Genomic DNA, 23,066 nt, shown 5'->3' on the forward strand with positions numbered 1-23,066 from the left:
CATTGCTCCACTGAATTTGCACTTGGAAATTATTGTGCAGCCGTAGACATGTCAAAATATGGACATGTATTTGTAGACCTAAAGCTAGTTTGTGCATATAACATCTCAGGATTATTGAAGAAGACTGGAAATTCAATTATATTGTATAAGCTGGATCTTTTAAAAACAAAAGGTGTAATCTTAAAAAAGGCACATCACATGGCTTTGAGAATGTTAAAGGACAGGTATTATACGCCATTATACTTATGATTGTCGCTTTATCTTATGCCAATATTTGCAGCAGATTAGATGGCATGTGTATTTGTAAATAAGGAAACACTAAGGTTTGTGTACTTTCCAAATCATTTAATGATAGTTTACTTAATGCTTAAAATCTTGTCTGTGTAATATGTACACACAATTGCTTGCTCTATGCTTGCTTTAGATGTGAATCAATAATTTGATGCTTTATGAAATTTCAAATGGTGGAGTTTTTATTGAGGGGAAATTCCTTGCTTAAGTTACCTGTAGTAGTGGAAACATTTTGATACTTGGCATTTCTAAACTACTTATGTGGACTGTGTTTCACTGTCTGACCATAAGAGGGAAAATAAATAGATATATAGGATATACTGGTAATATATATAGGTAATGTAAAATGCTGCTGTTACAGATTTCATTTAATGATTTGCTTTGATGATCTTTGGCTTGATCTTTCTTCTAGAAAGGAATCTTGACACTATTATAAACTGTATGAATATGTCCAACAGGGAACATAAACTGAAGGTGTGTATATTACACATTTTGTCAATTGTCTCAGCATTAAATGAACATTACTTTGCATTTAGATGAAAAGATAAAGGATGTGTAGTGTAATGTGATTTTGACTACTACTATACACATCTTTGCCTAGAAATACTGTAGGTTGTCACTCAGAGGTGAAATGGATCAGATAGTTTTAAGAGATGTATTAGAAAGGCCTTAATGTTCATAACATAGATAGTCATGTAGAAAATTTGAAACAGCTATCTCCACAGCATCTTTTCTATTCTTGGTTATAATTGCATGGTGTTTTCTACATGTTGTTAGAAAAGCAAAGAATAATCAGTGTCAAAACAAAGTACCATTCGTCAAAGCTAAGCTAAGCACTCAAAGAAATCTACAGAGGCTTTTGGTCTCTCCAGCTGATGTGATATCTGTGGTTGGCCTTTGGCAGGGGTCACTGAAAGCACCATGCAATGAATTGAGAGCCTTTTTTAGCTCCATAGAGTTTGCTCAGTGAAGTTATTTTGGTGATTTGTGAAACAAAGGGAGCAGGACTGAAATGAAATGGAGAAGACAGAGTCGATGCATAACAGAAAAGTATCATGAAGCTCTAATTCAGATATGGAATAGATGAGTTTATTGCTGGCAGGCTATCTCCTGAAATCAAACTAATTGAACATTTCCAAGGGACGGAATGAAAAAATGTGGTACACTTCTGGGTTTGCACTAGTGGTGAAGTGATGATACACTGAGTGAAATGAAGGTATGAAAATACAATTGCAACCTTGCTGTGTAAGTCAAGCCTTATATCAATACAGAGCATGTAGAAACTCCAGTGGAGTTTTTCTGTCACTGAAGAAATTACAGTTCTGATGAAATATTATTGTTGAAGTATCTTGCACATAACGATAATATGTGGAAGTTAAATGGATAGTATACATGTGAAGGCTGTCTTTTCATACAAGAAACTAATATGTGAGATGAAGAGTTTGTAGTAAAGGGCTGTGATAATAAAATTTGTGACTCATATGGAGGAAAATGTCCCACAGAATCAAGTAGTATGAATGGCAAAGCAATAATCCTAGAAGAATAAAAATTTTAAGTGAATGAAATGCAGTTTTAAGATTGATAAAATCCTGCCCTTAATACTGGTAGAATATTGTGGGTATTCATGAGAGGGCAGAGGGGAGCACAGTGGGAGAAGCCAGGAGTAAATATTTCACCATGTGGCTGTGTAGCAGGGGTTGTGCCAGTTCACTCTGCTAAATAATATCCTGATTTGGTGCAGGAGATTGATGGCTAAAGAGGTGGAGAAAGGATGGATTTCAGCACAAGATTATGGTCCTGCTTTGGTAAAAAAATATGCCACTACTTGTGGATCCTGTCTTGGGCAGCAACACATTTGATCACTGGATTAGAATGTTTATTGCAAATAGAGAAGAGGGTCAAAATTTTCAGTATGCATCATCAGATTGTGTTTTCCAATTGTTCATGAGATTAATGTGCTGAGACTGGAGTGTGAGGTTGACTAAGGAAAAAATAAAGCTTCAAATTATTTGTGTTTCTTGTAGAAGACACACACGTCAACAGGAATGAAGAATTTTATTATCGTACTAAAATCCCAGGTTTTAATAAGCAGAATTCTTGGACTGAAATCTTAGAGAAGCTCTTGATAAGAGTGCTGTTAGTGGGAAAGCTTGCGTTTCATACTGGCACTGTTAAGTCCTACCTCATCAGCAAACTAAAAGATTTTGTTAGGCAAACAGAGCAACAGAAGCTTTAAACGCTGGGACCAGGTGAGTTACTGAGGTCTGTCTGGGTAGTTTTAATCTGCATTAGCACTCAGAGGTCAAAGAATCAATACTACATGGTAGTGAAATAATAGGAGCTGTCATGCTGACTTCCATGTGTAGAGTCTAACTGAGGAGTTAAAGTCAGTTGGTAAGTAATACAGTATTTACCACTATAGACTTTTTATTTAATTGCCTCTAAGAGCTTTTATGTGAGTAATGCTTTAGCTTAGTCAAAATCAAGAATCATACTTGGTGTTTCAAGGAGCCAGTTGCCAGTAAGTTAGAACATGAACAGAATCACAATGTGCGAGAGGGCACAGGAACATCTCCCTTTGGTACCTGCCTCCAGAGTGTTAGAAAGTTTCATGTAAACATGAGCAAATAGACCTGCAGCTTGAATCTTTCTGTGGTGCTTTTTGAGATTCAAGGTCACAGCTCACTGACAAGCAACTGAATCTAATCCTTCTATAATTAGTGCTGATCTAAGCTCATCATGTTGCTGTGAAGTTTGCATGAGTCAGTTAGTATTTTGTTAGTGTAATAGTTATTGAAATCTGTGCCTATGGGGTACTTTGTGTTAGCCTTACATTACCATATTCTCCACCTGCAAAAATCCTTGGGAAAGTTTCTTCAGCAGGAATCAATGCGTTGTATTCTGCTGAGGCTGCAAGACAACGTCAGGCTGATTTCCATTGGTGAGCCAGCATGGTCTGCCGTTAGCAATGTCACTAGACCTAGAAGAGAAAAGCATGGTGACAAACCCCAGTGTCCAGAGCAGTACTAGAGTCAAGCAATAGCCATGTCATAAAGTCAGATTCTTCCTTGCCTGCTCCAGAACACTAGAAGTACTGATGAGGGCGGGATGAAACACCTTGTTTTTTTTCTGAGGAAAGAAACAGAACAAAATAGTTCATCTATAAGGGAGCGTTAAAGATTATCTAGTCCAACTACATGACCTCTTCAGGCCAGCCATGCCTAGGGAACCTAAAATGTGGTGTTCCTTTTCAGCATATGCGACATATTTGGCCTATGGATGATGCAAACCCATCTCAAAGCTAAACATTGTGTGGCAGAAACCTATAAATTAAAGGCTTAGTCCAGAGCACGTTCACATAGTATCAAGTGAATGTACTGCATGTGTGGCCATCCCCATGCACTGTGCAGGCCAAATCCATTGTTGCTACAGGAGTTGGTGGTTCTTCAATTAGCAAATTTTGTTGAGTAATAATAATTTCTCTTCATTTATCTGCAATAAGAAGAATTATTTAATGAAGTTAATCATAACGCTAAAGGGATTAAGGCTTATTTGTGAAATCTGTTAATGTCTAATTCTATTATAATATTCATATAATAGCTGACTTTTCTATTAGCACTTAAGAAACCTCAGAAATAATCATGGCAGCTACCTAGTGGAATTACGTTTTGATGTTTTCTACTAAAAGCAGAAAAAAGGCCAATATGAATTCTGTGTAATATAGTTTTAGGAAAGAAAAATGAAAAAAAACACTCTTAAAGATTATTGAAGTTTTTTTTTTTTAACATAGATTGTTTCATTACCTATGCTTACTTCAGTCTCATCTTAATTATTGCACCTGCCTCAAAGGGGTTTTGTTCCCTTTGCTCCTTAACTGCTTGTACATTGGAAAGAAATGTTAGATTTCAGAACATACTAATTTTCTGGTGACAAAGTCATTCTACAGAACTCTCTGGAAACGTCAATCTCACTGTTAGCTGTTGGGCAAGAGTTAGAGATTAGTCTAGAGGTTTTATCAGGCTCAGTTCCTAATTAGTGTAGCAAATGGTTTGAGGAATGAAAAGTAAATTCAGCAGAATGGTGTTCTCTTGCTATTTTCATAGTTATTTTTTAAGTTGGTACTGAGTTGGGTTGGGAAACTGGAAGACCAGTTTGGAAGTGGGAAGGTGTGGGGTTGTAATTTTGACCAGTAGTGTGATATCAAAACCTAATGTGTGAGACCAGGCAGAAAATATTCCATTCCATCATTAAATAATCTATAGAGATTGTGGTAGAGCTGCTGTTACAGTCTCTGTGCTTCGTTGTCAATGAACAAAATGATGTCAGACCTTAAAGAGGTAGGCAGTGGCTCAGCCATTTCTAAAAAAAATAGCTAAACTCTCCTGAGACAAGAATATTCAAAATGAGGCAGATCATGTTGGTCTTTTGAGTCTGTTGAATTTGGACCTTCTGGTTTTGGAGAAGGAGAATTCAAAACACAAAAATGAAATATTAAAAAAATGCTGTGGCCTAGAGCTTTGCAAGAGACTCACTCTATTAAAAAAAATGCACAAACTAGTCTGAAATTTGCCAAGCAATGTGTCTCTTAAGCGTAAGTATCAATGACTTTTAAAACTAGCTGGATTTTAGCTCAGAGCTGTTTAAAAATACTGGTGACTTCTCTTTTCAGAAATTCTGTTCTTTGACCACTCTGCACTTGGTGAATTTGAGGGGCATGCCAAGTCGACTCCTTCGCTTTTGCTTCAAGGCATATGTTAGGGTGTAAAAATATATTTTCAGTAAGTATGTGGAGCGGAAGTTAGGATCAGTGGCAGAATTTGTGACTACAATCTAGATCGTGTTACAGAATTTCATTTAGGACCTTTAAAATTACACAGAAGTGTTCCTTAGAAGGAAAACTCTGCTCAGGAGATACTTGCTGTACAGCGGGCATAGGGTGCTCTTTCAGTCTTTCCATATGCTATATAGGGAATAAATATTTCTGAAATGGCTGTTATGCAGTGCTGCATTTATAACTAGTCAGACTTAAGATTAAAAATTAAATATTCCTCTTAAGTTTCTTGAATTTGAGGAAAAATCAGGGAAAATGTTTTATAATTCTTTTCACTGTTACCTGTAGAAGTTCTATAGAAGACTGCCTTCTGGTATCCTAAAACCTAGATCTAACCTGTGTCCATGTGACAGTGGTCACAATTACCATGTACATTCAGTCTTTACTCTAACTGGGGTGCTGTCCCAACAGCAGGTGAATTCAGGAAAAAGTCCAGTGCACACTACACCTAATTTCAAATTTTATGTTGGCATTAGCATTTAGCATCTCTCTTTAGAATTTTAAAGTACTTTGGGCCTAAATACTTTTTTGTGAATGCTTGTGGTGGTTCCTAGTTCATAGTCTTTGGGTATTACAACCTTTTGTGATACTGTAATTGAGAAGCTGAATGCATGTTAACAAAACAACAAAAGCAAGGAGGGTAAGCTGGTAAGCTTCTGTCTCTCTGCTGCTTTGTCAGAAGACCCTCTGACATCAGGGGCATGACAGTTTCACAGCATGGGCAAAGGCTGAGTAAGCAAGTAGGGCAGCATGCACTGCAGTATGGTGCATCATGCTAGGGTAGTCTTCAGTTGACTTGGGCAGGGACAAGAAATAGTCCCACTTTCACTGAGACTGCGGAAGGTACACACTACATGCTGTGCAGCTTGCTTAATTGGCATCATTAGGTTCTCTTGTGTGCCTTAATTTATCTAAATGCTTCTAAAATCTTTGCATTCAGGGATAGATTGTCTCAGCATCTCTCTGCTAGGGTTTCTAAGCACATGGCTGTTGCTTTCTTGCATAACCACACATCTGCCTGGTCAGCTCTCCCAGTATGAGCTTGAGTGCTCAGCCCCATTCAAAGTGAGACCTGTAATGAGGGGCATGCTGTGCATATACAGCAAGATCACACAGGCATGTGAAGCTCTGTTTTTGTAGGTGTAAATGTTATGCTAAGAAAGAAAAAAGCCTGGAAAAGAAAAGTATATTACGTTCTCAAAACTTAGGAACTGCTAAAGGATTTTGGTCAGCTTTAATGATGACAACATCACTTTTTGTGAATTTATGTGTAAGCAATTTAAGCCCATAACATGACTATTTCCTCACAGCAGTTATAATCATGTAAGAGAGGAAGATCATAAAGGAAAATGCTTGTCAATCCGTAGTCTATATTGCTAAGTGTTGATAACATTTGAATTTCTTTGTAGTTCCAGTGAAAGGCCCCTCCATTTTTTTAACAACAAAATGGGTTTATAGGTAAAAAATGATGGGGTGACTAAGTGTTTCAAAAGGAGCATGGAGAATTAGTCCTTTCATTTCTAATCTCTCTTCTAGGAGCTTGCCAGGGAAAACAGCATCTCTGACAGCTGCAGTGGTCTCATGTTATACAAACTGTGTTTTTGCTGTCGTTAGAGACAGTTTGCATTGCTAGTAGCAGAGAGATAGCAAATTACTGTTCTGGCTGCTGGAGTATAAAACTGCCAGATACCAGCAAGAGTCAGAAGAGGAGGAAGTGCAGAGATACTTGTTTTGAACCAGAGAAAGATACACAGTTCTGGAACAAGTTGATCCTGCAGGCCCAAATGCCAGAATGCCAGATCAGAGAAAGAGAGGGATTGAAATAAAACACTATGGACAGGAGCATCTCAGAACAGACTGTCTAGGAATGTGACAGAGCAGCCTTTACACACCATTTCCTGAGGGAATCCAGCTTCATCCGATACTGATGAGATTGGTTATAGTGCAGGATATTCATAGAAAATGGATTAAAGTTGTGTTTTGTTTTCTTTTTTTTCCTCATGCTTTTGGAAAACTTTCTGGCAGCAATATATGATCCTGATGTAGTGCATCATTTTTATGCATCTCTCTGCCTGCTTCTGTCAGACAGGGCAATTACACTCAATTCCAGCGGCAGTTACCTCACCCAGGTATTTTAAATTGTGAACAGCAAATACAGATGATACACACAGATCATTTGTCATATCAAGAGTTATTAGCAGATAATAAAGAGCAGTATAGGGAGCTGGAAAGACAACTTTCTCTAAGACAGAGCAAAAAGAATCCTCCCACCCCAAACTGTGCATATAACAACCTGTGTTCATACAGGATCATTTTAGGACTACAGGGAATGGCTTCAAGCTGCGCCAGGGAAGGTTCAGGCTGGACGTTAGGAAATACTACTTCTCTGAAAGGGTGGTCAGGCACTGGAATGGGCTGCCCAGAGAGGTGGTGGAGTCACCGAGCCTGGAGGTGTTCAAGGAACATTTGGACGTTGTGTTGAGGGACATGGTTTAGCGAGAACCATTGGTGAAGGGCGAATGGTTGGACTGCATGATCCTGTGGGTCTTTTCCAACCTTAGCGATTCTATGATTCTATGATTTTGAAAAGGCAGTGTCTCTGGAACCTAGTCATTTTCCTTGGCTGGATGTTGTATTTCACATCAGCAGATCCTTAATCCGACTTGGCTGCAATATTGTGGCTTAGAGGAGCTATGTCCTACGTGAAGCTCAGGGGCTTAGATGTACGTGGCCATCACCAAGCCTCCTCACAGCACACACTTCTGCAAGTGGCACGTGTGTAGTGAGCACTCTGGATATGTTTCTGGGGAAATGTTTTGATCTCGCTGTTAAACACAGTGCTGTATGAATGCAGACAATATTTTAGTAAAATAAAACAGTCTCATTCTAAATCCTTTCCCTATAATCCACTTTAAGCAGTCATATCTATTGATGTGTTGACTGTTGCTTCTATAAGCTGTGTTTAACCTAGATTATTGTTTTCTATTTTTTGAGGGGGAGTAAATTCCATCATGCTCATTAACTGAAATTCTAAATAAATATGGGGACCATATTATAGATTTATCTTTGCTTTTGTGAAGGATACAGATGAAAAATTTATTTATAAGTACTTTTACCAAACTCAGCATCAGACCACTTTTCTCAATAACAGTTACAGCAACTGTATATGATAATATAATAAAGCCAGAATTTCTGAATTTTAGACAGGTTTCCGTTTTCCAGGGTGTTCCTAAGAAACTGTTTCTCCAAAATACAGCTGCCAACAGACTCAAAGTCTGTAAGACCAAAAGGAAACATTGTGGTCATCCTGTCAAACCATCTTTGACCAGATGTCATATGGCTCCCTGGAGCTGATTTCTGTTTGAAGCAGAACATAGCTTATAGAAATCTTCCAATTTTAATGAAAACATTACAACAAAACACTGTTTCCAACAGTGGAGTTTCCGGAAGTCTTTCAGTTGTTCCATTTTTCCTTTATCTGATGTTATCTAGCTTCAACCTCTAGCCGTTTCCCATTGCTGTTCCTTTACAACAGTTTGGCAGCCTGCATACATGTTTGGATGCTGTAATCTGAACATGTAAATTTCCCTTTCCCCATCTCGGAGGAACACCTTGAGAAACATTTGCTTCTATATCTGTTTTTATGTTAATCATTTTTGTGTTGCTTTCTGGGGTACGTGCTGTGCCAGCATGCATCCCTTACCTTGAATGCGGGAAGCCAGCAGTGAGATTTGCCACCCTGCTCAGTACACACATAGGACGACCTTGCTTGTCTCACCTAAATTCACTTTGCTAAGGTAATCTGAAGGAGGTATTATCTGAAGTTCCTGAAATGTCTACCGTGGCAAAAGCACGTCTCAGATGATATCAAACAAAGTTTACCTTCATTTCAAAAGATGCATGTTTGCACACTTGAGAGTACTCATAGCCAGTTATCATGACAAATCACATTTATGTTAGATCATTTTAAGGTCTTTTTATCCCAACAGAAGTCCAAGTAGAAAGAGCTCATAAAGCAGTGAGCTTTATGAGCTTTCAAATGATGTACACATAGATAACAGAAGTTTTGGCAAGACTGTACAAACCATACTGCAAATTCATGTGAGGCGTCTGACTGAAGATTGAAAAGCTTTAGTATACACAATTAAAAATTCTGTCCCATAAATAACAGCCATAGAAAAAATGCTTTTTATTTTCTTTTTCTCAATTTGTAAAATGAAGAGTGTTGTGAATTATGAGCATTGAGAGATAAATCCATAACTAAGTGACTGCTCTTGGCACGTTTCTCATGTCAGAACGTGCACAGGGACTGTCAGGGAGTTGCAAAGCCAAGATACTGCCCTTGTTTCACTCAAGGCTTTAAAATAAAGAAGAACAGTAAAAAGCAAGTTCATTTATCAAGTATCACTCCAGCTCTTATGTGGTCTGACTTGAAGAAACTGAGAGATACCACCTCACTGGAACCACTGCCAGCAGTTCTTGAGGTGTGGGAATAGTACTTCAGTTGAAAAAACATTTGCTTTCCTTCAGCCTACTAGATGTAGGAAAGGAAACTTCAGTCCTTTTTCATTTGCCTGGGGGTCTGGACTGTAGCATTTCCTCAGGCTGGCTGCACGTGTCTTTCATAAGTAGCTCTGCAGATTATTTCAGAAGGTGACGATGATGTTTAAGAGATCCAGCAATCACTGTTTTCATAGCACCCAAATTCACTGCCAGCTGCAAGCTGGAAGAGTTTAAGACAGAAGGAGTTGCACTGGAGCCTGAGTTACAAATAGAGGGGAAGAGAGATTAAACCAGCAATGTCTTAAAGGGCCCAGGAGTTTTCCTCTTTCCTTTTTTTTTTCTTTTTTAAATTATTTTATTTTATTTTATTTTATTTGCATTACAATTCATGCTATAACAGATGATGTTAATGACTCTTCCCTCTTGACTGGAAGAGGTGGGTAAGAGACATACAGGCTGGCCATGAAAGAAGTATGAATAGTCCTCAAGTTGTGCCACAAAGGCATGTGAAATGCCAAAGACCTAGTGAAATGGTGTGGTGTAAAATATGTCACTGATATTTCCATAAAGAAAAAAAAAAACAATTATCTTTAATATTTCACAACTCTAAAACTGAGGCTTGAGATAAATACTTGTGACCCAATTTTGAATTCTAAACATACACTTTATTACACTCTAGGAATAGAGTGGGTTCAGGGGAAAAAAAAAAAAAAAAAAAGATGCTTTTCATCTGATCAAGAATATACTTACAGTAGCAATACTGAGACAATAAAAAACCTACAAATGTGATAAACTTTTAATGTGGCTTAAAGTACTCTGAGAACAAAAAACTGCTTGACTTGGTATTTACTATATGCTTTGTGATGGAGATTTTCCATAGAGGATATGCGTTGAAGCATTCTATGTTGGCAAAGTTGCTGAGCAAAAGTACAGGAACTAACCTGAGTAGTAGATGATAGTTTCTCCTTTTGTAGAGAGAAGCAGTATTGTATAGGGATGATTTCAAAGGGATTTTGGCTAGTGAGGAGACTGCTCTGGAAAAGCATTCTATGTTTGCTTTAGTTGAGACCACTTTCGTATATTATATATCACTTAATTCTGAAATACTTGTACTACCTCAGTATTTCCCACTATATTTAGTAACTTGTAGTGGGTGTCTGTGGTCATAGAATTATAGAATCATAGAACCACCAAGGTTGGAAAAGACCCACAGGATCACCCAGTCCAACCATTCACCCATCACCAATGGTTCTCACTAAACCATGCCCCTCAACACAACGTCCAAATGTTCCTCGAACACCTCCAGGCTTGGTGACTTCACCACTTCCCTGGGCAGCCCATTCCAGTGCCTGACCACCCTTTCAGAGAAGTAGTATTTCCTAACGTCCAGCCTGAACCTTCCCTGGTGCAGCTTGAGGCCATTCCCTCTAGTCCTATCACTAGTCACACGAGAGAAGAGGCTGACCCCCAGCTCATTACAACCTCCCTTCAGATAGTTATAGAGACCAATAAGGTCTCCCCTGAGCCTCCTCTTCTCTACACTGAACAATCCCACCTCCTTCAGCTGCTCCTCATAAGGCCTGTGCTCCAGACCCCTCACCAGCTTTGTTGCCCTTCTCTGGACACACTCCAGGGCCTCGATGTCCTTCTTACAGTGAGGGGCCCAGAACTGGACACAGTACTGGAGGTGTGGCCTCACCAGTGCTGAGTACAGGGGGACAATTACTTCCCTGTTCCTGCTGGCAACACTATTTCTGATACAAATGGTAGAATGGTGGTAGAAGCCACAGCAAAACATGGACTCATCTGCACCTTTGGAATTGCTCTGGTATTTTTGACATTTAGATTTGCCACAGCGGGAGATTTGTATTCCTAAGAATTCATTTTGTAAATGATTTAGGGCCAACTGAAATTATCACATGCAGATGTCTGAAGCACATCATTTGTGTTAAGAGTTTTAAGGACTACCCTGAGGAAAGAAAAAATCCATCAGAAATTTCTACCTTTTTTTTTTTTTTTTTCATGATATATCATTGTCATAACAGTATTACAAGCATAAACCTCAAGATATATCAACTGCCAAATGTTAGACTCCAGAGCTAATTAAGTTTAGAGAGTTTAAAGTTTTATTCTCTTGTAGATACTGCATTTGGTATCGGCCTCTTATTAAGGAGATGTGATTGTATACCTAGGCTAGATGGAGTCGTGATATATCAGTTTGCATTCGGAATGATGTTAGTACTAATCCTTACAGTGTATTGGAATTCCAGATTATTATACTGTCCCAAGACCAGATATACTTACATTATATGTTACAGTGTAAGCAGATATCAGTTATAGTTTTTTTTTGTTTTGTTTTTAAAAATTGTGTTCCCATGTAACTCATAAGTTGTTATGAGGGGAACTGTGTGAACCAAGGTGGTAAATATTAAAGTGCATTGTATAAACATGAGAGTTACTTTCAAGCTGGTACAGCAGAGATTTTTCCTGACTTATCCATGGCTGAGTTACCTTAGAAACAGAACCAGAAGCATCTGAGCTGGCTCTGGCACTTCTGTCTGCAGGAGGGAGAATCCCCTGCTGCCTGAGACACACTGCCTAGGACAGCCGGCGCTGGGGACTGCTGCTAGCAGCCACCTGACTCCCTGTAACTCGTTCTCAGCTCTGCTGCAAAGCTGCTGTGTGATGGTCATCCTGAGTTGTGATCTGCTCAAAAGTCTGCTGTGGCACAGGGTGGAAGAGACGGGCAGAGGCCACAGTCATGTTCCCTCTACAGCTGCTGCATTTACATTTCCCCAGCAAGAGATGATGTGGGTCTGCAAAAGCAATGTGACAAACTCTTTTTGCCTCTGCCACTTCCACTGTTGCCTGCCTTTCTAGTAGGATATACATCCTGACTGGCAGCAGACATTCTGAGTTCCTTCAGAATTTTAAGTGTGGTGCCTGCCCTTCCTAGCACAATAAACTGGCAGTGAACTCTTGTGGGACAGGGAAGGTGTATTGCTGCCCCTGCCTGGGCTGTGCCCTTTTCTCTTGCATTCCTTCCCCACTTATTCCTCCAAAGTCTTGCTCTTAAGCAAGAAGAGGCTTCACTGCCACACACAGCTGAAGGTGGAACTGTGCTGACGTTTGTGAAGAGTTCTGAGATCTGGCGATGGGGAGGGTATGAAGGAAAGACAATTGCGTTTCAGATCTGTTTGCAAGCACAGCTGTGGATAGGGGTACCTCAAGTATGTGGAAGTATGCCTGAATGCTGTAATGGGTTACTGTTTCTGTAGCAGAGTAGGTAGAAACCACTTAATTCATATCAGGACTGCCTGGCTTTTCTGTGGCCATGAGATGGAAAAATATGCATTGAATTTCAGCTTTGTTCCATAGGTCAGGCTGCGGTAGCTTTCTCTGCAATTGTGCAAGATGTGTTTCTGTGGGCACAAGTAGTAATTTCAAGTGTTCTCTGCAGCCTTCTCTCCTCTTCTACTTTTCTTTCTCTACTCAGCCTGTCTTAAAATCTACTTTTTTTTTTTTTATGTTGTTTTTATTCAGATTACGTGTAGCATAATTATGGCAACTGCTTTGATTGTGGATTGTCTTTGACCCTTGCTGAAGAAGCACATTGTCAATCAGTGAGAGTGCATCACAGCACTGCTGGATTCATTGACTTTTTATCCAACTTTAGACCCCTGCAGTTTGTGAAATGGCATCTGCAATAATTTTCCAAGCTCTTGACCTATGTCAACAGCTGCTTTATCCAACTGTCTTCATCTATTTTTATGTATAAATTGACTGCTGCTACTGTGAGTCAGAGCATACTGATAGGTTAGGAAAATAGCCTACTGTTCAATTATTTAAAAAACATGCAATTCCTCTTAGGTGGAACAATCCAGCTTTAGGAGTCTCACTTATGTGGCTGCCTGTTGGCAAAAGGAGGTGTGCCAGCGGCCTCCCCAGCCCTTCTGCATTGCTGAGTGATGGCTTTAGTCTCAGCTCTTCCACAGCCAGGTTGTGTTACTTGGAGATTGGCATATCCTCCTACACTCCTTAAGTCCTGAATTTTTTGACTTTCTGTTTTCCTGAGAATGTGAAATACAAGGGGAGAGTGTTGTCACATTGTGTGTTAAGTAAAGCCTGTCACAGAAAATTTGATGATGGTAACAACTCATAACCGACTGTTTCTGCTACCGTGAACAGTCGGAACCATTTTTCTTTTACATCCCACAGTGGGCCAGGCACAGTCTTGGTTTCTCTGGAGGTGCCAGCCTCTCTCCTGTCCTTTCCTTCAGCCTGGGTCTCATGTAAATGTCAGCAGTTAGTGTTTAAGGAGTGAAGGCTGAGGTGCATTCTCACAGAGAGCAGGTTGTCACATGGTTTAGTGTTGCCCCTTTTGCTCATTCCACCTGACTCCATGCAGATCCACTACTAGCATGGTGATGCTTTCCATGTGTCCCATCTGAGTTTTCTGTCCTTTCTTTCTCTTCATAGTGTTCATCTGGCACTTGCTTTCATTTTAGCTGAGAAGGAATTTCTAATTTCTTAGAGGTGCAGGACAGGCTGAAGTGAATGATGCTGTGACTACGTTTGAGTGGCACCTTCAGCAGTTCCTTTTCATAAACTGAATATTCACTGCTTTTTTTTTTAAATTATTTTTTTATTTTTAATTCTGCAATGTAAAAAGAATAGATTTTGATGTGAAATGTATACATTTCTTCAGAGTTAGGGTGTTCCTTCCCTCTGCATTCTTTCCTCAAAATGGAAACGAATATGCCTCCAACTTGCTTTTATACCTTCTCCTTTTTAATGATAACATTTTCACATGCTGGACTTGACATATTTTTAATCAATTTGAAAATATTTATTCAAGCAGACCTTTTCATGACATATTTGAAAAACAAAGTAAGTGCTGTTTTACAGGGTTGTCTAGTGTTTGTATTTTAAAAATCACACTTGATAATAGGTGGATTACTTTTTCAGCTTACTAAGTTTTCCCATTTGTTTTTCAAAGTTTTTTTCCACAGTTTATTACAGTAGAGGAGTTCTTGCCGCTGCATACATACATGGGGCTGCTTTTTCATGAATTCTGTTAAATAAATGAGAATTAAAATTGTAGAAAGCTGTTCTGTTTCATGTAGAGATAACATTTCATTATGTACTTTATGCCTACTGAGAGTGAAAGATTGATGTACTAGAATAAGCTCGGAGCGGCTTTTATTCCATAGCATTGTTTCATGCAGGTCTGTGAAGAAGAGCTGTGTCGTATATAGAACAAGCCTACGAGTGAGGAGACTGGAAATGATCATTATTTTTTTTTTAATGGTTTGGTCTCCAATCTGGCTTGGCTTTGATTTCTAGACATTCAGGAAATGGAACTTTCAAAGCTGAAGTCAATGGGAAAATGTGCACTGTTCCCCCTCAGCAAGTGTGACTTTATGGAAATGTTAAAATGCACCTCATTGTTCGCGTAGAGTCTCCTTTTGGCAAGAGATGGGAATCTGTATAATCAATTACTTCAGAGATTTTCCTTCAAGGCTTATAGTTTAGGAAGTGTAGACACTTCTTAAAAGAAAATATTTTTATACAAATGAGCTCTTTTCATACAGAATCAAACAAATCCAAGATATACCAGGCATTTGACAGTAACACATGCATGAATACCCATAAAATACTCAAAGGAAATACTAAAATAACTGCTGATTATTGACCTGGTCTTCACTGATATAATCCAGTAATTGTACAGTGTAATTTAGACTGAAGACTACTGGCAAGCTTTTTTCTTCAGTTTTTAAAGAAAATAAGCCAGCCTTAGGATTCAGTAGAGTGTTCTATTTCTGTAGCAGTGATATTTTCTGTAAACTAAGCTTTATGCACTGACTTCTCAAATGAGAAAATGGGTTTCCTGTAATGTTTTAAATTAAATCCTAGGTGGGTGTATCAGTGCATCCTCAGTATAAAAACTATTACTAAGCAGATCCTGACTGAAGCTGTTTGATAAAAATCTTGCAGACAAGGCTATACCCAGGACTGTGATCAAGCCTCCTGCGTTGCTTAGATTTACTCTGGCTAGCATCCTGCACTGTCTCCCTCAAGACAGTACACAGTCACTGTATCATAATGGTCCTTTTGACTCCCTTTCCCCCTTCTATTGAATTGGATATCTTCAGTTGCCCAAGGTGAATCCTCCTGGTGTACATCGTATCTATGATTACAGAGCTGGCTCTGCTATCTTCCTGTATGCATTCTCATTCTATTTGCATAAATCTGTGTTTGAATGAAACCGAACAGCTATTTTATTAATAGTAATTTTACGTGTACATGAAATTGTCATTAGGCCTTATGGGAAGAGTTACATTTCTTTTTCTGGCATTGGGTCTGATTGTGCATGCTGTGCAGCCCTTCTGCAGAATTACTCTTTCATATGTTTTCCCTAACTTTTCTGGGAGCTGAGGAAACAGGAATTATAGGCAACATCCAGAATGTATTAGGGGCAGCCTCTTTGACTGATACATAACCTGTAGATCAGTCACTTCATTTTTTTGTTAAAAGGTGATGCATATCTGTCTGTGAGTGACTAAATTCTTAACCATCAGCTATACTGACTTGCATATTAAATCAGATGATACAAGCTCCTATACAAATACATGCATGTACAGAAACACTTATGTATATGTATATACAGAATTGTTTATTTGTCCTATTATTGTTCACATTAACTGGAATGGCACACTGAGACAATATCTGTGATTGCTTAAACTAAAGGGCTGTCTGATAAGTATTCTCAGTAATGTCATCTGGCATAGCAGGAAAAGAGAGAAAATGAATTAATTGTTGGGGTTTTTATGAGGCATAAGTGTATGGATGCCCATTCTCAGCAAGCACTATGATGTCTCTACTGTATATCTTTTTAACTATCAGTAGATATTTGCAGCTGAATAGGAAGTAAATAAATGGGAAGAACATATTTTCACAATGACTGCTAAAGAGTTTTGCAGTTTGTCTTGTGAGGAAAACCCCTCTCATTCTTCCATATAGAGACAGCATTAAGTTGTGTGTGTTGCACTGTCTCCTGCAATATTTTACAATTCTCTGGCTCCGTTTACAAAAGAAAATGTTTTCCTCAGTTCTCTCAGTTGCTACTGGTACTTCTTAGATCAGCCTTGATGCACGGGTGTCCTGATGCCAAATTAAACACCTTGCTTCTCTGACTGACCAGCGGTAGTAGTGTTGGTGACTGCTACCACCTTCCATTAGTGTTCATGCCCCTAAGTCAGCCAGCAGTGGTAGAAAGTTTGATCTTCTTCTTTCTGTTTTTCCTTTGTGGACCTTTTCGTATCTGTGTCAGATCCTCAGGTCGTTTTGCTGGTTGGCCAGTCTGCCCCGCAGACCTGAAAAGAAATGATTTTTCATGCTGAGTAACCATACATGTTACAGTGTGCTCTATGTGCACTTAGCCTGTATCGCTTTGAAGTCTGACTTGAACAATTTTTTTTCTGTAATCTTTAAAGAGAGGTTAGCATGCTCGCCTGACTCCTTCCTTCAGCTAAAGGGTAAATCAAGGTGTCAATAAATACTTCCATAGCATAGAAGCCCTGGAACTCTCCTGCAGCTGAAAATGTTTCTAACATTAATAGCCAAATCTCATGATAAGGCTATGATAATAATCTCTCAAGATTTAGAAGGTGGAACTGTATAAGCCCTGAAAATCATATTTGATTATTCAGACATGTTGTATGTTTTTTGTTATCAGTTGCTAAATACTAGCAATAAAAGAATTGTGGTCTGTGGTTTAAGGCAATCCAGGCAGCTACTGAGTCAGGAATCAAGTGGTATATAGGATACCTTTCATCTGGCTTCAGATGTGATGGGAGGGCTGGACTACCTGCAAGAGAGTAAACTTTGAAGAAAAAAAAGCTGCTGTGAGGGTCTGAAAAAGAAGCCATATATTGGCAGGAGGTGACAAGGAGATAGGGTTCATTAAATGTCAATTATAAATCAGCCTTTTTCATGGAGGAGAGATCCATTTAAGAAGGATGTTGATCACACTTTAAAGCAGCTTCTTCAGCCTTTTGGCTCTCCCTCTTTTAGCCTCTGGCCAGATACACTCTACATCTCACAGGCCTCCAGAATCCACTGCACGGCATACAGACTTACACACTGAGGGCCTGTCCACTTCTGTGCATGGGATCTCTGGATCTCGTAAGATCTGAAGGGGGAAGCCAGCTGTCAGATCATCAAGAGAGTGTTCACCAAGATGGGCTGCAGCTTGGTCTGGAAGAGGAGCAGAGTAATCATGCAGAAAAGGCACTCTATCCAATACCTCGTTTTTTTCTGAAGCTGAAAAGGATTTACAGTGGTTAACAGAAGAACAGAGAAATGGATTTCTGCATGAACATTACCTTATAGTCTTGTATTCCTAAACCGGACAATTTCTTCGCTAGTAGAATACTCTTTACCCTGAATTTGATTCTTAAGAAAGGGAAAAACACAATCCTGCTTTCTAAAGGAAACCATGAAAACCATGTGGTAGCGATGGTAGAGGTAGAGGTGGTATGGATCTCAAGCAGAATTTCCTTTGATTTCAGTGGACTTGTCTCTCTAAGAACCTCATGATTTGAAGCAGAACTGCAGATACGGTAGAAATTATCCTGCCACGGAAAAATGTTAATACTGCCTACGACAAGTGACAAAGAGAAATATGTGGGCTGAAAGTAAACGTATTCTATATATATATGTATGTGTGTGTGCATACATAGATATTCATAAACATCAGAAATAAAAGGTGAAGAGTTGGCTGCTAAGAGAAAATGGCTGTCTTGCTTAGGAAGAGGTGAACTGAATTTTTATAGTTATATCCCCTGAAACAATTCAGCAAAAATATGAAGTTTAAGTGAGATAGATACATGAAAATATGTTTTTTCTATGTGGATAGTTATGCTATTTACATTCATAGAAACTAGTTCCCATTTAGCCTAGCTAATGCCAAAATGCCTGCAGTCCTGTCTGCTCTAAGGCTGGTGTCACTTTCAGTCTCGCTCTTTCTGACTGTGTTGTGAATCTGTAAAGTGGTATCTGACAGAAAATAATCTGATTTTAAGAGCTGTTTTTAACCCTTATCTTTGATGTTTCAAGCTCTTTTTGTTGTTGTTATAATTTGACCTTTTGCTCAATACCTGTCTTTTTCTCCCTATCCTAGTACTTTGCACAAAATTATATTCCAGAGCACCTGGCAGAGAGAATCTTGACATGGAGTTACTCTACTAAAAATACATTTTAATCTTGTTTTATTCACTCCAAGCAGTGAAGATGATTTAGATATTGGTTAAGCAGAATATTTTAATATTTTACTGAAAGCTTTTGTTTTCAGAAACAGACTTAAAACAAAAAACTGTCAAAAGTATAGTTTATTTCTCCTTGTGATCTACTGTTACATTTTATAAAACTAGTTTTATAAATTTGAAAAAAAGTTCAATTCTAATAATGAAAAAAAAAACACAATAGCATTCAAAAGATGATTGCAAATGAAATCCTTCTAGCAGGAGATTTAAGTAGTTGTTCAGGGAGATTTGTAGCACTAACAAAATTGGACTTATTCCCTAGTGAACCATATGCCAAGGTGAGCTGTGCATTTCCACTGCCAAAATGAACTCTTTAACATGAAATATGTCTTTGAGTATGGTAATGGGAAACTTCCCAAGATTTCACACATTTCTTGATAATCTCCATGGAACCCTAACACTTACCAAATGTTTTCCTGGTTGGCAGGTGGAGTGGATACAACAGCAGGTGGTTAAAAGAAGGATAAAGAGGGATTATAAACCTGGAGGTACCCAATCCACTTATTTCAATGATCCCAAGTGGCCAAGCATGTGGTACATGGTAAGTACATAACGGGTCATTGGCTTTGTTTCATGCCAGCATTTAGTTGTCTGCTGTGATGTTTTGAAACAGGGCAAAATAGCATGTTCAGAAGTAGCAAATTTCCTTTTTTTAATGTAACTAATGAAGGTCTGTAAACTCCTTGCAAGTATTACAAGAATTCCCAGGGAGCCATGCAATAGGAAACATTTATTAATGCATTCATTCATGAATGCTTCCTATTGCAAGATGTCCTGGGAATTATTTATTAGAGGATAAACTTTCAGCAGTGAGAAGGGAAGGAACTTGGCTACAATCTGTGGGAGCAGTGAAACCACTTGTTTTCAGTGTGTCTAATTCACTGTCTCAGACATTAATGTGATACAAATGTCTTGTGTCCTGAAACAGGAGAAAAGAGCCCCAAACACTGTCTGTTCAGTGTTGTAATTACACTCTCTTTAGTAATGAACAATTGCATTGTTAAAGTAAATAGATTGTTTATGCTGCTTCCAATCTGACAAGAATTCTGTGTTTTCTGAGCAAGTGTATTTTTTCTTCTTTGCCTGGTACTCACAGGCAAGTACACAGGCAAGTTCCTGGAGTGGAACTCCTTAGTTGCCATATTATCCTCATTGCAGCTATGAGGGTGCAAATAAAAAATTCCTGTCTTTTGTTATAGAAAGTGAGAAGTAACAAGTTAGGCAACTGATTCCACCTCCCCATGCTGGATACTGCAGACTTGAACACTTTCTCTGCTATTCTGCTTTCATAGTTATAAGTATTTGCATCTTGTTTTTTCCTTATGTCAACTTCATCACTGGCAGCAGGACACTCAGAAAGTTTGGCTTGATAGATGGAAGTACTTTAGATAGTGAGGAAATTATGCCTTTCTGGCAACAATATGTGAGACAATTTCCCTGTAGGTAGACACTGTCTTCTCAGGTATTTTGTTAATTTGAAAACGTTAGTATATTATTTCATGTGAATGAGCAAGATTGTCCTAAGAAAGCATTACATTTTTAGAAAACGTTTCTTTTTAACATTCATTTTGTTCTGGATTGTAGTTTTATTGTTGCATGGATTGAAAAAGAAACAAAAAATTAATGTAAACATGAAGCAATTTGAAGAACAATTGTTGTTAGTAAACACAGATAGTCAAAAGTCCTCATCTTCGTTATATAACACATATGAGCATGTTGCCAACCAAAAGTTTCAGCTCTGTCTTTGAATGAAAGAGGAAGTACAAATTCCAAGGAAATAGCAGCGAGTCAAAAGCCCACTGGTATGGTTAATGGTAGCTCATGTAATATCTCCTTTGCATTACTAGCTTTGCATGCAAGTTTTTTGTGTGTCACTATGGCTTTATGGTGGAACTGGATTCATGTTTTTCTTGTTTTGTTTTGTTTCAAATTGGTAAGAGGCACTTATAACAGTTACCTGTTCAGGAAGACGTTGGTCTCCTGTTCCTGAGTCAGTTGTGTTGCCTGGCCACATTGTTTCATAAACTCGTTAGGGCAACAAAGAGAGTTTGGTGTTTGTTGTGTATAACTTTCAGAGTACTTTCATTTCTGTACATGTATAAGAAGGCCCTCACTTGGAAACACTCTGAGGAAGGACTGTACCTGACTGGTTGCATTTGCCTGCACTGAATAAGTCTTTTGTATTTGCAGTATCTTTACTGTTGTGATGACATGTTGTTGAGAGTGACCAGTATCGTATTAGTGAGTGCAGTGTTGGAATGGAGAGAATAGTTAAAAATATGCAAATGAGTTGACTTCAGGACTGACATGGTTCATTACCAGATATCCTCATATGACTGTATTTGTGATCGCAACCATAGCTACTTTTGTTAATCTGGTTTATCTTTATTAGCTGAAGAGAAAATAAAGGAATTGGAGGTTAGTTAATGGTATCAGTCATTGCTATGCCAGAAAGAGTTTTTTAGGTTCCTGGCTGCAGATGTGTTATTGAAAAAGTAATGAAGTATTATCATGCACAGGTTTGCATTTTGATTAATAAGTAACTTCGTTGTGGTTAAGATTGATACCTTTGGCCGCTGAGCTGGTATAATCTCCAACAGGGCTATAAATGTAGTTCACATTTGTTGACACAAGAACTTTTATTCAAAGACTTTGTCAAACAAAATCTAATTAATGTTTTTCTTCTCCAACTTTTTCCTCACAAGGATCTCCCCTTGTAATTTTGATAGTTGAGACTAGAAATAACACATTTTTGTTTGCATGAGATCAATGACAAGAACTTAGAAGGGGAATTCAGGCCTGTTTGGGGTCATTGCAAAGGTTAAAAGTATCTCTCAAGAACTTTTCCATAAACAAATTAAAAGGTCTTTTTTTATGGCTCTATTTTTCTCAATTTAGTCTAGAAACATTCCTAGAAAGTGTAGAGAAATTAGAAACGTAGATATTTAGTGCCTTACAGTTCAGAAGATCCCAAAGCAGACAGAATATCCAGAGCCACTCATCAGCTAAAGAAGTATGCATGAACTTTTTCTTTGCTATAGGATTAGCTACTGAGAAATAACTTCTTTCATTGCTTTCTAACACTTAAGTCAAGGGAAACATATTTTGTCTTTCCTTACTCAGAGCAGTGAAAGCTGGGGAAAAAATATCTACTTGATCATGACCTCTGATATTTAGGTATCTGTGTTAAAGGTAAAATAGAATTTTTTCATAGATCAAGTAACACACAAAACTTCATGTGACAGTCACTGTACAACTACTGTTTGAAAATGACCTACAGACTTGGTCCAACTTGCTTAGAATGATACCAAAGAAATAAAATCAAAAGGAAGGAAGGTTCCTAGTTAAAATCCCTTTCCAAATATTGAGTCAGGAGAAAGCTAAGTCCTGCATGCCACACTCAGAGCTCAGCTACTTATCTGTTACTACGTTCCTTCAGTTAAATTTCTTCTCTTCTATTGGTGTTGACAAAATAGCTTGTTTGTCAATAACAGGATGAACAATATACAATCTGCTTGTGTAACTGAAGGAGGTCGAAGTCAACCCTAAAATCCTACTGCTATCTGAAACCATTTTACTTAACTTGTAGTAACAACAAACCATGTGCTTGGAATGACTAAAGGGGGACTTTGTGCCTAACTGATTTCACTATTCCTGATGGTTGGTTTAATGAGTTTCCTTCTCTTGCTTGCATGGAAAAAAGTGGTCATAATAAATACAGAAGGTGACTGTAAAAAAATTGCAAATATGTAGGAAGATGAGGTGAATACAACTACTATGACTCACTTTTAAAGAAATCTAGTAGATTTCAGTGACAGTACTCTCTTTGCTGATTCTACTTTCCTACTACTTCAGAATACCTTGGTTACTGTCAGGAAAAGCTGGAACAATAGGCACACAAGTGCTACCTTCTGCAGCTGCAGTCTAGCTCTGCTGTTATGCAGCCTCTCATTGCATAGTTTTGTAAAATAGAGCATAACTAGAATAAATTAATTTAACCATTGTTTATTTTTTAACACTCCATAATTAGACTACAAAGACTATGTCTTCACAGTCAGTTCAGGAAAAAGTCTTTTTCAATATGGATCGAGTTTAATCCTCTTCAGTACTGTTAT

At 38.4% G+C, this 23,066-nt stretch overlaps 1 protein-coding gene across 4 annotated transcripts in view; it reads left to right on the plus strand.

Moving 5' to 3' along the window:
• The window catches only part of PCSK5 (proprotein convertase subtilisin/kexin type 5), a 262,061-nt gene that overhangs the window by 27,683 nt on the left and 211,312 nt on the right, over positions 1 to 23,066 (plus strand). For all 4 annotated transcript variants that reach the window (XM_015280354.4, XM_424841.8, XM_040655981.2 and 1 more), the window contains exon 3: positions 19,379 to 19,492. In XM_015280354.4, coding sequence (XP_015135840.2) covers positions 19,379 to 19,492 — 114 coding nt within the window. The remainder of the gene's footprint in view (positions 1 to 19,378; positions 19,493 to 23,066) is intronic.

Source organism: Gallus gallus, chromosome Z (assembly GCF_016699485.2).
Source record: "Gallus gallus isolate bGalGal1 chromosome Z, bGalGal1.mat.broiler.GRCg7b, whole genome shotgun sequence".
NCBI classification, from domain to species: Eukaryota; Metazoa; Chordata; class Aves; order Galliformes; family Phasianidae; genus Gallus; species Gallus gallus.